The sequence below is a fragment of the Lissotriton vulgaris genome, chromosome 4_1 (assembly GCF_964263255.1).
Source record: "Lissotriton vulgaris chromosome 4_1, aLisVul1.2, whole genome shotgun sequence".
NCBI classification, from domain to species: domain Eukaryota; kingdom Metazoa; phylum Chordata; class Amphibia; order Caudata; family Salamandridae; genus Lissotriton; species Lissotriton vulgaris.
In genome coordinates, this window is record NC_141691.1 from 1,591,376,627 (window position 1) to 1,591,392,810 (window position 16,184).

Sequence of the window (16,184 nt, forward strand, 5' to 3'; positions counted from 1 at the left end):
CTCAGCACCACCACAGCATCACTCAGCACCACCACAGCATCACTCAGCACCACCACAGCATCACTCAGCACCACCACAGCATCACTCAGCACCACCACAGTATCACTCAGCGCAACAACCGCATCACTCAGCGCAACAACCGCATCACTCAGCGCAACAACCGCATCACTCAGCGCAACAACCGCATCACTCAGCGCAACAACCGCATCACTCAGCGCAACCACAGCATCACTCAGCGCAACCACAGCATCACTCAGCGCAACTACAGCATCACCGGTTCAAATATGTTCTTTCAATGTTTCAAGTTGTTTTCAAGCTTTCACGCTTTATTACAAATCACAAAAAGATGTTAATATTTCACTTCTGTTCTTGGATTTTCGTCACAATAAAAAACACTGAACATAATCTTCACAAAAGTTATTTACAAAAGTTAAAGCTATTGCCATTACAAATTAAATGAATTATTGAAGTATTAATTATTAAAAAAATTAAAAGCCATTGTTATTTGTAATATCAATACATCTAAGTCACGTAAATACAAACATGTTGCATTACAAATGCTATAGGTGTCACAGTTGCGAATGTTAGAACTATTGGCATTGTAAATGACAAAGCTATTAATTTAGCTATTTTAAAAAATAACACATAAATAAAAAAAAATTCATTTATAAGACCAATAGCTCAAACTTTCCTATTGCGAGCCCTATTGCATTTCCAATGCTTGTTTAGTATATGGTTTGGACTCCCCCTGGAGTCCACTGTATTTTGTGCTTACTTACCTTATTGCAACCAAAGTATTATTGTGTATTTGTGTTGATATCTCCGGGTAGGAGATATACCGATGTGTTAGTGAGTGTTGTGTAATAAATAGACATATTTTTATTTATACATTGTGTGGTTCTTTTTCGTTTAACCTACACTACATGATTAAACTGATAAAACAAGCTGCTTAACACTCCTTCAAAATAAGCCTGTATCTGCTGTCCACAGCTACCACTTTGGAAGCTTTCTATGGTTATCAAAGACAACCAAAACCACCATAGGGGTTGCCTGGATTAGTGCTAGGTGCCTCACTTAAATAAGTGTGCACCATATACTAAGCCAGCCTCTTTACAAGTATTCTCTAATATCAAGGCACTGAAGTCATTCTAGGGAGGTGCTATACTGACTCTTCAAGTCCTTAAGTTGTATCAGCGCTGTGTCAGGACACACCTCATTACCCAAATCATGCAGTTTGCGCTTTAAAGTAGAGGGCTCCTTGTTGAGCTCTCTTTTGACCCCTACTGTTTGCCCCATGCAGTGACGACGTACCACGACCTTAAAGGCGTCCCACTCAACGAGGAGGGGTCTGTGACAGTACCCTGATTAAATTGAAAGTACTCCGTGACAGACGTCAGCAGGGATTCGCTAAAGCACCCATCTTCAGGGAAAGATGGATTAAGGTGCCATGCGGGAATCACTGGGGGTTCAGCAATGGGGCAGAATATTAACAGTAGTGGGCTATGATCAGATCATGTGTATCCTAGATATTCAGTATGGGTAAGGCTTAGGCTGAGGTTGGCCGAGCACTCAAACCTATTGAGCCGAGTGTGTAGGCCATAAAGGTGGGAATAATATGAATGGTCACGCCCCTGTCTGTATTGTACTCTCTACATGTCTGTAAGGCCCCAGTGTCTCATCCATCCACAGAATCCCCTAGAGGTCTTATACGCGAGTGCTCCAGGCAAGGGAGATGTGGATCTGTCCAACTGGATGTCTGCAACAGATCTTCAGTCACTAAATCCCTGCCACTGACTGCCTTGAGCGGGCTAGGCTGGGTAGGTGAACTGAATGAAGTACAATCGAGGGAGGCCTGAATGGCACTCCTGAGTTGGCGATTTCATTGCGGCTGCAAATGGTTCAGTCTTACGACCTGCATGCGATGTACCGCACCCCACAGGAGCCCTCACCATTTTGCTCCCAGACACTCAAGTAATATGCATGTGATGAGCGCTTCCAGCGGTAGATTTCTTTCATGTAGCATGGGAGTGTCTGATGTTGCGACCCTTCTGGAAGGGGGTGGAGCTTGTGCTTTTCTCTGTTGTGGGATGCACCTTGGAGTTGACACCCCAGAGTGTGCTGTTGGGGTTGATGTAGGAGATGGGGTTTGCTTAGTTGCTAAACAGGATGTTACTCGCACCTGGAAACAGAAAAAGCCACTGACTGTCGGGTGTTGGCGCAAGGGGATGGATTGGTGTCCTCACCAAGAGATTACGATTTTCGAGGCCAGAGGTTGTCCTCATAATTATGGCCGAATATGGGGGAAATTGTGTAGTTATTACAGATTGTCGATTCAATCCTGCACTGTTTTGCATTATTGATGTTTGGGCTTACTATACTATTGTGCTTGTGCATTGTACTCTTATATGGTGTTCTATGTCGTGGTGTAAAATCTTCAATAAAGTTGGTTATTAAAAAAATAGCTTGAGCCGCAGAAATTCCTTTTAACTCGAGTATAGAAACTTCTCAAATCTTACTTTGTTATTACAGTAAACGTGTAAATTATGATTGTAGAGAACGAACTACTCCAGTAAATATTAACTACCTTTTCCTATCGAATGTGTGTGCCCTTGCTTTAACTTTTACTTGCATGCTACATCTGCTAACATAGCTGTATCTTCAAAACTCACATGGTTAATCACACCGTTTCTCTTTTGTCTGAAATCCATGTTGTAGCCAAACATTCTCCAAATGTATCCATATGAAGTTAAATCACCAGATGTATAAGGAAAAGTACATTTTTTCTCATTATGTCGCTAGCAAGACTCAACTTGCAAAGCATATTGCTGCTACCCTCAGAGGCAGCACAATTGTCATAGAACCCGAGTCACAACTCTACTTCAAAAAGTAAAAAAAAATATGGTCTTATAAATTTCATATGAATTTTGAAGTAGATTTCCGATTTCTTTGTGGATACATAGGCATCCCTTGCAGTATCATGATAGTCTATAATATTCATACATTTCTTAGAATATTGCTAGGTAGAATAAGGTGGGCTAAAACGTGTTTGTATATTTTTTTATACCCCATAGGGAATTCTATTTTACCTCTAGAGAACCACTTTCTCCTGCAGCCTCTAAAAAATGCGGGTGTTCCAGGAACTGTTCATCCATACTTGCACCAGTGGTTTGTGTGTGTAGTTTTCGCTGGGTAACTTTATTAGAAGAGGCCCTCAGAATGTTTGTGAATGCCTACAATGTTGAAACTTTGTGCTGTGACTTGGTACCCTGTGAGGCATGGGCTGATTAGGCATGTTGTATATTGTAAAGTGTGGATGCAGTGATAATGTGATGATGCTTGGAATGTTGGTGTATTTGCTAGGTAAAGCCTGTACGCAGATTACAGTTTGGGGGAGAACCGAGTCTTACCAAGACTTTTCAGGCTGTGGCTGTAACCGGAGGGCCTAAACTGAATAAAAAGCGTACCACCCTACCTGAAAAGCTCCAGACTCTTGTATGAAGACCCTGCTCTACAGCTACAGCACTTTATAACTGTTGATGATGCTTACAGTGGCCATCCAACCCTAAATGTCAAGAGTGGCAGTCTTCTGTACTGTGTCAAGTGCACTTTAATTCTAAAATTCCCTTTATTTGGGTTTTTGAGTCTTTTTTTGGAATATAGAATATCAACATGTTTTTTGCTGATTTAGTTACACTTAGCTGTGAAAAATGTTTGTGTAGCGCCTCCCAAGTTACAAATTACTCCGGTTATTGATTTTTAGTTAGCTGCTCCTTCATTGGATGGGAGGAGGGCCAAAGCTCCCTATATAGGTGCAGTGTGGTTTTCACTGCATAATCACGTTTCATTTATATGTACTTAGCTTAATTTCTTGGAATAGACTCACTGGAGCATTTTCAGCTAGGATGTCTGGACTACAGTACCTTGAATGCCCCCCGGAAAGGACCCAAAGGTACCAGGGAACATCCATATTTTAAAGTATTTTATTCTTCTTGGACTTAGTATATACAGGTACATAAAGAGGGCTAGGTACAAAAGCAGAGGTCAGTCATCCATGAGTTTCCTTGACTTTTTTTGTTTCCTCGATCATACTAACCTAGAAAACGTGATCATAGAATCAATATAAGCAGATGAACTCAAAAGTTTAGTAGTCTGTAGTATAGACGAGAGCAAGGTAATGCAGACCTACCTTGAAAGAGTAGAAATGCCCCTCTGGCAAAGATATCCATCCATAAGATACAAACCGAAAACTGATTTAAAAAAATGTGTGGAAATTATTCTGTTGCTGTACTTTAAAAGACAATGTTTTTTTAATTTGTTTTAAACTTCATGTTATTTAACAGAAGGCATACTGGAAATGCTGCTTGCCGAGTGGGGTAGGGCTTGTGTAATAGAAAGCGAACAACAAGTACACATTTCACTGCCAGGAAGCTGATCTGAAAGACTGTCCCAGTGAGCAAGATAGTTCTGACTGAGCATGTGGCTCTATAGTGAGCGGTGGTGTAACTTCTCAGCAGCCCCAATCGACCATAACACCCAGAGTGATTGCAGCCTTAACCACTTCCAGTCTTTGTTTACAATTTCTGAATTTCAGTGTTGGACAGTAACAGCTATAAAAACAAAACTTAAAATGTAAGCACCACAAAGTTGGCCAATTCGGGTATTTTAACTTGAAGTTGTCATGAGGGCTGCCCTGCAACTGGAAATGGTAAAGTGGTAATGAGAATCAATGGGGAAGGAGATGGTTGGCAAAACATTGTTAAACACTTGGCATTATCCTTGTTAGTAGAGATAAATATATATTTTTCAAATTAATACACGTGGCTCTTCTTAAAACAGCTTGAAGCAGAAATAGGAAACTTTTTTTTTTTTTTGCCTGTAGAAAGATTTTGAAGCTCAAAATATCCAAACTTGGAAGTCTGTTTTCGATGCAAGCTGTTGTCTTTTGCCATATGAAAGTTTCTTGATTATGTGACAAAACCATGACGGCGTAATTAGATATGTTAACATTTATCTACTAGGTTTTAAAAGACCATGGGAGAAGATCTAGATCGCTTTATAGAAGAGCAAAAGTTTAAGTTGGCACAAGATAAAGCTACACTGGACAAAGGCTCACCTTATATAGAAGTACGGGTAAGAACCTTAAACTTTAGACTGATTGTTTTTAATTTCTTCCCCTCAGACTCAATATTGAAAATTGTTGAGACTCTCATCAGTTATGTTCTTCTAAAATCTTTGCAGAAAAAAATTACCTATTAAAATGTAGATTATTCTTTTTTTTGTAATTAACATATTGGAACACTGTTGCCAGCAAGGACACTTTGAAAAATGATGGACGGAATGCTTGAAATTAGAGATCAGTAATCACTTTCAGTTCATTGTTTTGCTTGTTTTTTCACTTCATACCGATAGCTCCACAAGTAAATGAGCGAACACCTTGCACCAGATGGGACAGTCCATCACCAAACTGCTATGGCCAGGTCCCCTCTGCAAGCAAACTCAAGCAACACTAAGCCTTTTTAGGTCTCGGAACTGCGAACAGATTGCGAAGCAATCTGTCGTTCCGAGACTCTTTTGCAATCATTCTTGCTTTCAAGGAGTCAAGGGAGACGGGAGACAAGTGAGGTGCACGTGCAACCTTGGAACTGGGACCAGGTCGCGCGCGCTTCCTGTCTCCCATGGCTCCTTGGAAGCAGACTCACACGCACGCACACACATACAGACACCCCCCCCCCCCTCGCCGCACATACACACACTCAACACGCACACATACAGAACATTTCACACAGAGACCCCCCCCCCCCCTTCCCCTTCCCCTTCCTACCTAGTCTCGGCGTGTCTATGCGCTCCATGGTGACGTCACCGGCACTGCTCCACGGGGGCCCCGCGCTCCAGGGGCCCCCTTCACTTCATCATAAATTATCCCTGTCGTGAATTAAATGGTGCGCGGTGCGCACGGCATGCACGCCCCTGGGCCCAGGCCGGGCATCAGAGGCTCATCATTAATTAGGTGCGGGTCGGGCGGGCCTCACAGGCTCGCTCTTCATTAATCAAATGTGCGCAACTGCTGCGCACGCGCGCGGGCCCCAGCCGGGCCTCCGAGCCGTCTTTTTATTAATTACATAGTGCGCGTCATTTGGCATGAGCATTCAGCGCGTGCAATTTAAAGTGCGAGTGAGACGTGAGGTGTGGCATCCTAAGACCCAGCCACGCTCCAACGACAGAGAGAAGGACCTCCGTCACCGCCGGCCGGCGGCCATAATTTAAACTATTACTAGCCCCTGCCTTCTACTGCCTGCCCGCCGTGCCCGGCCCGCTCCCGCCTATGGCCTACCTCGGAAGCTGCAGTCCAGGCCCAGCCCTCAGGTCAGTACCTCACCTACTCAAATGTTTGAGGCAATTGTAGTTTCCATGCCCATTCAAATATTGGTATCCTTGCACAGACGGCCAACAAGTGTCAGTACTGCACTGCTGAAGGTACAGCCGCCGTCATATACAAAGTTATTGGGCCATTAAAAAAACAACGGGCCTGCTATACATTTCTGCCTATGTCTCCATTTAAATATGGCAGTGCTGCTGAGCGGTTCTGGTACTATCCGATTAATAGCGCACTCTCCTCCCAGTACTTGCCCCTGGAAGTGTTATGTATGTCCGTTTTGTTAACAACCACGGCGGCTCCTTTCACTTCCGACCGAGCAAGTAGTAAGGGGGGTGAAAAAGACTCGGAGCCCCGGCCCCCGTCCCAATCCTGTACCTTCCGTTTCTGTGTCGACTACCAGCTGTTCAACAAGGGCACGCGTGGATTTTTAGACAATTTTAGCGCGCACAGGCTGTTCACTGTATCACTGCATTCTCTTTTATGCCCTTATTGTGGGAAAGTGTCACCATTTTTACACAGACTGTGCATTTATCGGAGGTGCCCATAAGCTGAACAGAAGTGTCTCAACATTAAAGCAATAATAATGTAGTTTTATATAGAGCTTCATACTGCGCTTAAGGAGCTGTCAACAACAAGTTTTGCTATTACTAATTGATTCAATTCACCTTCCTCTAAACAGTGAACACAAGCAACAAAATGAAAAAAAAAAATATTTGCGTTTCAATCTCAATTTGTAGTGTTATAATGAAATACAAAGCAATTAAAATTTGTGTTGTGAACTTGTGAGTGCAGAGTAGTGAGTGCAGAGTAGTGAGTGCAGAGTAGTGGGTGCAGAGGAGTGAGTGCAGAGTAGTGAGTAGTGAGTAGTGAGTGCAGATAAGTGAGTAGTGAGTGCAGAGTAGTGAGTGCAGAGTAGTGAGTAGTGAGTGCAGAGTAGTGAGTAGTGAGTGCAGAGTAGTGAGTGCAGAGTAGTGAGTGCAGAGTAGTGAGTGCAGAGTAGTGAGTGCAGAGTAGTGAGTAGTGAGTGCAGAGTAGTGAGTAGTGAGTGCAGAGTAGTGAGTAGTGAGTGCAGAGTAGTGAGTAGTGAGTGCAGAGTAGTGAGTGCAGAGTAGTGAGTAGTGAGTGCAGAGTAGTGAGTAGTGAGTGCAGAGTAGTGAGTAGTGAGTGCAGAGTAGTGAGTAGTGAGTGCAGAGTAGTGAGTAGTGAGTGCAGAGTAGTGAGTAGTGAGTAGTGAGTGCAGAGTAGTGAGTAGTGAGTGCAGAGTAGTGAGTGCAGTGAGTAGTGAGTGCAGAGTAGTGAGTGCAGAGTAGTGAGTGCAGAGTAGTGAGTGCAGAGTAGTGAGTGCAGTGAGTAGTGAGTGCAGTGAGTAGTGAGTGCAGAGTAGTGAGTGCAGAGTAGTGAGTGCAGAGTAGTGAGTGCAGAGTAGTGAGTGCAGAGTAGTGAGTACAGAGTAGTGAGTGAGTGCACAGTAGTGAGTGCACAGTAGTGAGTGAGTGCACAGTAGTGAGTGCACAGTAGTGAGTGAGTGCACAGTAGTGAGTGAGTGCACAGTAGTGAGTGAGTGCACAGTAGTGAGTGAGTGCACAGTAGTGAGTGCACAGTAGTGAGTGAGTGCACAGTATTGAGTGCACAGTAGTGAGTATTGAGTGCACAGTAGTGAGTAGTGAGTGCACAGTAGTGAGTAGTGAGTGCACAGTAGTGAGTAGTGAGTGCAGAATAGTGAGTAGTGAGTGCAGAGTAGTGAGTGCAGAGTAGTGAGTAGTGAGTGCAGAATAGTGAGTAGTGAGTGCAGAATAGTGAGTAGTGAGTCCAGAGTAGTGAGTGCAGAATAGTGAGTAGTGAGTGCAGAGTAGTGAGTAGTGAGTGCAGAGTAGTGAGTAGTGAGTGCAGAGTAGTGAGTGCAGAATAGTGAGTAGTGAGTGCAGAGTAGTGAGTGCAGAATAGTGAGTAGTGAGTGCAGAGTAGTGAGTAGTGAGTGCAGAGTAGTGAGTGCAGAGTAGTGAGTAGTGAGTGCAGAGTAGTGAGTAGTGAGTGCAGAGTAGTGAGTAGTGAGTGCAGAGTAGTGAGTAGTGAGTGCAGAGTAGTGAGTAGTGAGTGCAGAGTAGTGAGTGCAGAGTAGTGAGTGCAGAGTAGTGAGTGCAGAGTAGTGAGTGCAGAGTAGTGAGTGCAGAGTAGTGAGTGCAGAGTAGTGAGTGCAGAGTAGTGAGTGCAGAATAGTGAGTAGTGAGTGCAGAGTAGTGAGTGCAGAGTAGTGAGTAGTGAGTGCAGAGTAGTGAGTGCAGAGTAGTGAGTGCAGAGTAGTGAGTGCAGAGTAGTGAGTGCAGAGTAGTGAGTGCAGAGTAGTGAGTGCAGAATAGTGAGTAGTGAGTGCAGAGTAGTGAGTAGTGAGTGCAGAGTAGTGAGTAGTGAGTGCAGAGTAGTGAGTAGTGAGTGCAGAGTAGTGAGTAGTGAGTGCAGAGTAGTGAGTGCAGAGTAGTGAGTGCAGAGTAGTGAGTGCAGAGTAGTGAGTGCAGAGTAGTGAGTGCAGAGTAGTGAGTAGTGAGCGCAGAGTAGTGAGCGCAGAGTAGTGAGCGCAGAGTAGTGAGCGCAGAGTAGTGAGCGCAGAGTAGTGAGCGCAGAGTAGTGAGTGCAGAGTAGTGAGTAGTGAGTGCAGAGTAGTGAGTGCAGAGTAGTGAGTAGTGAGTGCAGAGTAGTGAGTAGTGAGTGCAGAGTAGTGAGTAGTGAGTGCAGAGTAGTGAGTAGTGAGTGCAGAGTAGTGAGTAGTGAGTGCAGAGTAGTGAGTAGTGAGTGCAGAGTAGTGAGTGCAGAGTAGTGAGTAGTGAGTGCAGAGTAGTGAGTAGTGAGTGCAGAGTAGTGAGTAGTGAGTGCAGAGTAGTGAGTAGTGAGTGCAGAGTAGTGAGTAGTGAGTGCAGAGTAGTGAGTGCAGAGTAGTGAGCGCAGAGTAGTGAGCGCAGAGTAGTGAGCGCAGAGTAGTGAGCGCAGAGTAGTGAGCGCAGAGTAGTGAGTAGTGAGTAGTGAGTGCAGAGTAGTGAGTAGTGAGTGCAGAGTAGTGAGTGCAGAGTAGTGAGTAGTGAGTGCAGAGTAGTGAGTAGTGAGTGCAGAGTAGTGAGTGCAGAGTAGTGAGTAGTGAGTGCAGAGTAGTGAGTAGTGAGTGCAGAGTAGTGAGTGCAGAGTAGTGAGTGCAGAGTAGTGAGTGCAGAGTAGTGAGTGCAGAGTAGTGAGTGCAGAGTAGTGAGTGCAGAGTAGTGAGTGCAGAGTAGTGAGTAGTGAGTGCAGAGTAGTGAGTAGTGAGTGCAGAGTAGTGAGTAGTGAGTGCAGAGTAGTGAGTAGTGAGTGCAGAGTAGTGAGTAGTGAGTGTGAGTAGTGAGTGCAGAGTAGTGAGTGCAGAGTAGTGAGTAGTGAGTGCAGAGTAGTGAGTGCAGAATAGTGAGTAGTGAGTGCAGAATAGTGAGTAGTGAGTGCAGAGTAGTGAGTGCAGAGTAGTGAGTAGTGAGTAGTGAGTGCAGAGTAGTGAGTGCAGAATAGTGAGTGCAGAGTAGTGAGTGCAGAATAGTGAGTAGTGAGTGCAGAGTAGTGAGTAGTGAGTGCAGAGTAGTGAGTGCAGAGTAGTGAGTGCAGAGTAGTGAGTGCAGAGTAGTGAGTGCAGAGTAGTGAGTGCAGAGTAGTGAGTGCAGAGTAGTGAGTGCAGAGTAGTGAGTGCAGAGTAGTGAGTGCAGAGTAGTGAGTGCAGAGTAGTGAGTGCAGAGTAGTGAGTGCAGAGTAGTGAGTGCAGAGTAGTGAGTGCAGAGTAGTGAGTGCAGAGTAGTGAGTGCAGAGTAGTGAGTAGTGAGTGCAGAGTAGTGAGTGCAGAGTAGTGAGTAGTGCGTGCAGAGTAGTGAGTAGTGCGTGCAGAGTAGTGAGTAGTGCGTGCAGAGTAGTGAGTAGTGCGTGCAGAGTAGTGAGTAGTGCGTGCAGAGTAGTGAGTAGTGCGTGCAGAGTAGTGAGTAGTGCGTGCAGAGTAGTGAGTAGTGCGTGCAGAGTAGTGAGTAGTGCGTGCAGAGTAGTGAGTAGTGAGTGCACAGTAGTGAGTAGTGAGTGCACAGTATTGAGTGCACAGTAGTGAGTAGTGAGTGCAGAGTAGTGAGTGCACAGTAGTGAGTGCAGAGTAGTGAGTGCACAGTAGTGAGTGCACAGTAGTGAGTGCACAGTAGTGAGTGCACAGTAGTGAGTGCACAGTAGTGAGTGCAGAGCAGTGAGTGCAGAGCAGTGAGTGTGCAGGGTGAACAATTCCAATCCATACCACATAATTCTATTACACACCATATGCATACACTCCATAACACATGGCTAAAAGACATTGCCATTTACAATGCCATTAGCTCTAACTCAAATAAATCCGAGACCTATTGCATTTCCAATGCTTGTTTAGTTTTGTTGATATTCTAAAGTGAGATTCGACTTGAGTCTTATAGGAAAGAGAGTACAAGACCCACGTCTGAGCATACCCTGCACTTGGGGTATATCGCTGAGAAAAGCAAAAAAAGAGATGGATGCAATGCTTGAATATGCCAATACAAACTGGTACAAAACATATCAAAGTGAGTCTTAGCCCTGTCTGAACAGAGATAGTCCATCCCAAACTGTTAAACTCTATCCCCTTTGCAAGAGAACACAAGCAATCCCAGATCTTTCGATCTTGTTGGGCTTCATCGTTTAGTTGCAGCTTCAGGCCTCTGCCAATGAAAGCATTTGGAGTTGGCTTAACTCGCTTGGTTAAAAAGTAATGGTAGGAAAGTGAATAATCCCTGATCAAAGCTTCTTCAAAAAAATGAATAGGTGGTGAAAAAACTACCACCATGGGCCAGCATGCCCTTCACAGTGAAGTGCTTGTGTCTGTAGTGCCTGTAAATTAAGTGGAGTAGCCCCCCAGCGCAGGCACCATACACACCAATTCTGCGGTGGCCTGTTTCTAGGATCCCGAGGTCCTGTGATTTGCTTTCCCATGGTCGCTTTTTTCAGATATTCTCTTCTGTCCTTCAAGTATGATTTTCTCAGTTTTTCCCTTCACTACCTTGTCCGTCTCATATTTGGAAACAGGGAACGGCACAAAATTAAACCCTGCAGAGAGATTATTGTGCAATGCAAGAGGTTTAAAGCGGAGTTTCCAGAGTCTCATTGTTCAGTTGACCTTCCCGCAGCACCCTATTAGGACTTTTCCATAATTAATAAACAATCGGCACCCCCAGTCTAATTTCAAAAGAGGTGGTCAGTACTGTAATTTTGTCTTTACGCTATGCCTCTCCTACAAACCGAAAAGCTTTGTTTTTGTTGTACAATTGCATCTGCTTTTTCAGATTACAAAACAAGTGCAAAAACTATGCATTTGAGCAGCACCTTTTTCCTATTGGAGGCCTACTGATTAATTATAATAAAGAGTCATTGTGTCATGTATATCTTTATGTTAAAAAAAACATGGTTTCCTTTCCAGAGCACGGCTGCAGAAACTCATAACCCCCGCACTCTGCCCCATTCCCACATGTATACCACCTTCGCCCATACTGTATTCCTTACACGGACAAGAAAAGCCAACGTACACATTTGTCACATAGTGGTCATTTGTTGGCCGCAGTTTATTAGGAATACAAAGAAACATGTATATACTTTGCATATTTTGCATGTTATGTCTTGACAAAACTTCCTTGTTATTGTCTCTTGGCCCTTCTGGGTCGTTCTCCTTGATAGGTTGGTTTTTTCGCTCACTTTGCGCGGGGAGTGGGTAGCTTCTGTCCCGGAGTTAGGCCCCCTCGCTACCTTGTCCGACTCTTGTTGTGCCCTGCCTTCAGGCAGGGGCTGGGCTGCGAGCGCCGTCTCCGTTTGCTACCCCCCCATCGTTGGTAGGCCAACTTCCTTCCCAGCCGTGAGGCATCCCAGAGTGAGTGGTCCTACACACCTGTCCTTAGGCCAACTCACCCAGCCGTGAGGCATCTGAAGGTGAGTGGACCTATTCTGGCACACCGCCCTCCGGTGTGCCTCCGTACCAACCGATATCAGCGTAGTTCTTCGCCACGCTTTGCCTGTTCCTCAGCCCTGCGACATAGCTGTTCCTTAGGTGTGGGTGGGTGGGACAAGAATCTGTGCTCCGCCGCCGGTGCTGCTCCCCCGCTCCGATAAGATAGGAGCTTGCCTGGGGCAGCAGCGTTTATATTCCTCCCCCATTCGCCTTCCAGGCCAGGTAGGCCCCATGCCCATTGGCAAGTTCGTAGCCCGCCTGGGCCTCCATTGGCCGGGGGTGTCGGCGCCTCTTCGGTGGCCGTCGCTGGGGGAGGGGCCGGCATTTCCTTAGCTCCTGGTCACTTTGCGCGCCAAGAACCGGCCCCCACTAGTTTGTTTGTGTCCAGGGGCGCAGCGCTGGTTATGGCGCCGGCTCTCGAGCCCCCTTCGGGAGCAGCCTCTGCGATAACCCCCGCACTCTGCCCCATTCCCACATGTATACCACCTTCGCCCATACTGTATTCCTTACACGGACAAGAAAAGCCAACGTACACATTTGTCACATAGTGGTCATTTGTTGGCCGCAGTTTATTAGGAATACAAAGAAACATGTATATACTTTGCATATTTTGCATGTTATGTCTTGACAAAACTTCCTTGTTATTGTCTCTTGGCCCTTCTGGGTCGTTCTCCTTGATAGGTTGGTTTTTTCGCTCACTTTGCGCGGGGAGTGGGTAGCTTCTGTCCCGGAGTTAGGCCCCCTCGCTACCTTGTCCGACTCTTGTTGTGCCCTGCCTTCAGGCAGGGGCTGGGCTGCGAGCGCCGTCTCCGTTTGCTACCCCCCCATCGTTGGTAGGCCAACTTCCTTCCCAGCCGTGAGGCATCCCAGAGTGAGTGGTCCTACACACCTGTCCTTAGGCCAACTCACCCAGCCGTGAGGCATCTGAAGGTGAGTGGACCTATTCTGGCACACCGCCCTCCGGTGTGCCTCCGTACCAACCGATATCAGCGTAGTTCTTCGCCACGCCGTCTGGGAGGCTTCCGTCTCCCCGCGGCTCCCCCCAACTACGTCCTGATTTTCCTTGTTTGCACCCTGCCAAGACAATCGCCCCCCACAGGTTGGCCCGACTTGAGCATCCACCCTGTCTATTCCTCACGAGGCTGCCTTTTTCCGTTTTTTCCCTCTGTGCCCCTTGTGAGGCTTCCCGGGGGGCCTGCAGGAGCATTGCCTCTACTTTTTCCAAGGTGGTAGGCCGCCCTTGTCTTTTCTCCTTCCCGTCTGAGCCTGTATAGTGGGCGTAATTACATCTAATGTTGAGACCACCCCAGCTCGCATTCTTACCCTTGTCCCCGGGGACCAGGACACTACCAGCAGGCTGTCTGGGCCGGTTCTATTGAGGTGCAGCGATCACTCCAATTCGGTCAACGCTGCGTTGGTAAACATTTGCTCAATTTTGTAGCCGCCTACTCCATTGTAATCTTGTCCAAAGATTTATTTTGTTATTTAACGCTTTTGAATTGCCTTTGCTTATTCTAGTATCCAGTATACGCCCTCGATCGCGCCTTTCCTTGTGGAATTTCCATATGGGACCTTGTTTCATACCTGCCACCCCGCTCATCCACTGTACCCATGTTTCACTGGAGAGATGGAAGCATGGGTTGGCCCCCCCTCGGGTGGCAGAAAACCTACTATCTGTAAAGCTCATGATGCCACAGGATATATTTGCGCCGGATAACAGATGTTATAATGTTACCCCACCACTCACTGGTACTGATGTTATTGACCTTGAATACATGTCAAGGCACTTGGCTTTGTGCCACTTGTTGCCGTCTTGCGTTTCCTCGGTGGGAGTGGGAGTTACTAACCCTCTTTCGGACTTCGGCACCCCTCCGCCCCAGCTGACATTTAATTAAAAACTGGGCACACTTCAGGCCCCAGCCTACATCCATCTTATCCTCTAGTACACATACTGCCTGCCATTTCCACGGTTGGTTTAGCCAAAGGAGATAGCTGTGATGGGGGCAGTTGGCGCTAGGGGGGGGGGCCTGTTGTGCCTCCTCTGCTTCCCCTTCCACCCATACTGCAGAGCTGCCGTATGTTTTTGACACAAACTTATTTTCTTTTATATATATATATATATATATATATATTTTTTTTTTTTTTTAACCTCTACGCCAGCTCCTAGCTAACTGTATACTGTTACCCCCAAAAAGGCCTCCCCTTTGTGATCTGCGTTGTTCAAGTTCCTTGCAGCAGGGGGGGGGAGGGGGGGGGGAGTCGGCAGCCTGGCTCTTAATCAGAATTAAACTAGCATCCGCGCTGTACTGCTATCTAATGCCCAGACAGCGGGTCTGCCGTACCCTGAGGCCACAAAGCCTTAACATGAATCAAACCCTGTTAACTGGCCATGCTTTTCATCTGATGAGGCTCCCCCAGGTACCTGCTGCAGGATAGCAGGCCGGCGACCTACCTTGGGCCAGCTGGTTTTTGCCCTGCTTGCTCAACTGTGTCTCGCATCGTCCTCCTACCACAGGTTTTTGTGTCTGGCTGTTCCGTTCGGGCTGCATGCTTCAACCCCTTTGGCCCTCTTGGTGGACAGTAGAAATCCGGACTCCTACCAGACTTGTGGAGCTCCCTACCAATTGCACGCCAATATGGTCATTCTGTGTATTACCGTGCCCCCTGGCGACCATTTATGGCTTTGCCCTACTAAAGGATCGTGGCTATCGGGAAGCAACTTTTGACTGAAACTTATACTCAGCATAGTGCAAACGATTACACTTCTGCCGATTCTGAGTGCTCTAACAGCGAACACTGTGGCCACCCTATTTATGGTCCTGGGCACACTGATTTGTGGATGTCCTATTCTGACTTCTGACCCCCCGGCGTATTCCTTGTCAGTGGGTGACTGAGGTCACTGAGGCGTGGTCCCATCATTCCTTGAATTGCTTTTCGCTGAGGGACTCTTTTTTTTTTTTTTTTTTTTTGGGTTTAGGCACTGCCACTATTTAACTTTCTTGATAGCAAACGACAAGAGGCGGGGTAAGTAGAATATCAGAATCACTTTAGCTTTCTCTAAATTCCCGTCCCTAGAAATTGTCTTCCGTGCGTACTTGTAGACAATAATATTTTTCCACATATTGATTCTTAGTGATAGGAACCGAAGGCCCTGATTATACATTGAAGACAAAGCTCTACATTAAAAACAAAGCTTTGGACTCCAACCTTTCCAACTGCGAGGCAATAATTCTCCCCAAGTGCTCCCATGCCTGGCGTGTCATGCAGCTTGGTGTTTACTTCATGTTAGAGAACAGTGAATGTTTCCGCACCTAGGCTACTGTGTTGCATAGTTAAATATGTACACGGTCCCAAAGGTGAGACCAATTGCCTTAGAATTGCTTGCTTTTCTCGTCATTGCAAGTCTCTGAGAATAAATGATGGGGATTTTGACATCAACTCCTTACTATAGATCAATTGAATGCTTCGTCTACCGATTCTCGCTCCAGCGATAGAAACGTCTGCACTGTAGTATTTCTTTGCAGTTTCAGCAAGTAGCCCTTTTTAAGAGTGCCGAAAATCTGCCGAAGCCTGTTTTATTTCAAACTGAACGCATCGCAGCTTAGAGACAACACACATTTGTTCCTCCATACATGGCACGGATCGCAAAGTTGCACCGATGCAGAGACTGCTCAGCGTATGCGCCATGAGCACGCCATATTTTGAAAAACATTTTTAAAAACATCACTCCGAATCAAAAACGCTGCTTAGACGCGCGCGAATGTTTTTGCCGTTTTAAACAGTCACTGACCTGAAGGTATTGGAGTGCTTTACCCGGGC

General features: G+C 46.1%; 1 protein-coding gene across 6 annotated transcripts in view; it reads left to right on the forward strand.

Annotated features, from left to right (window-relative positions):
* The window catches only part of CSPP1 (centrosome and spindle pole associated protein 1), a 1,363,238-nt gene that overhangs the window by 18,405 nt on the left and 1,328,649 nt on the right, over positions 1 to 16,184 (forward strand). For 4 of the 6 annotated variants that reach the window (XM_086965839.1, XM_086965840.1, XM_086965843.1 and 1 more), the window contains exons 2-3: positions 5,019 to 5,130; positions 11,844 to 11,862. In XM_086965839.1, coding sequence (XP_086821965.1) covers positions 5,032 to 5,130; positions 11,844 to 11,862 — 118 coding nt within the window. In that variant the 5' untranslated portion in view covers positions 5,019 to 5,031. The remainder of the gene's footprint in view (positions 1 to 5,018; positions 5,131 to 11,843; positions 11,863 to 16,184) is intronic. The other 2 variants (XM_086965841.1, XM_086965844.1) reach the window with 2 other exon arrangements.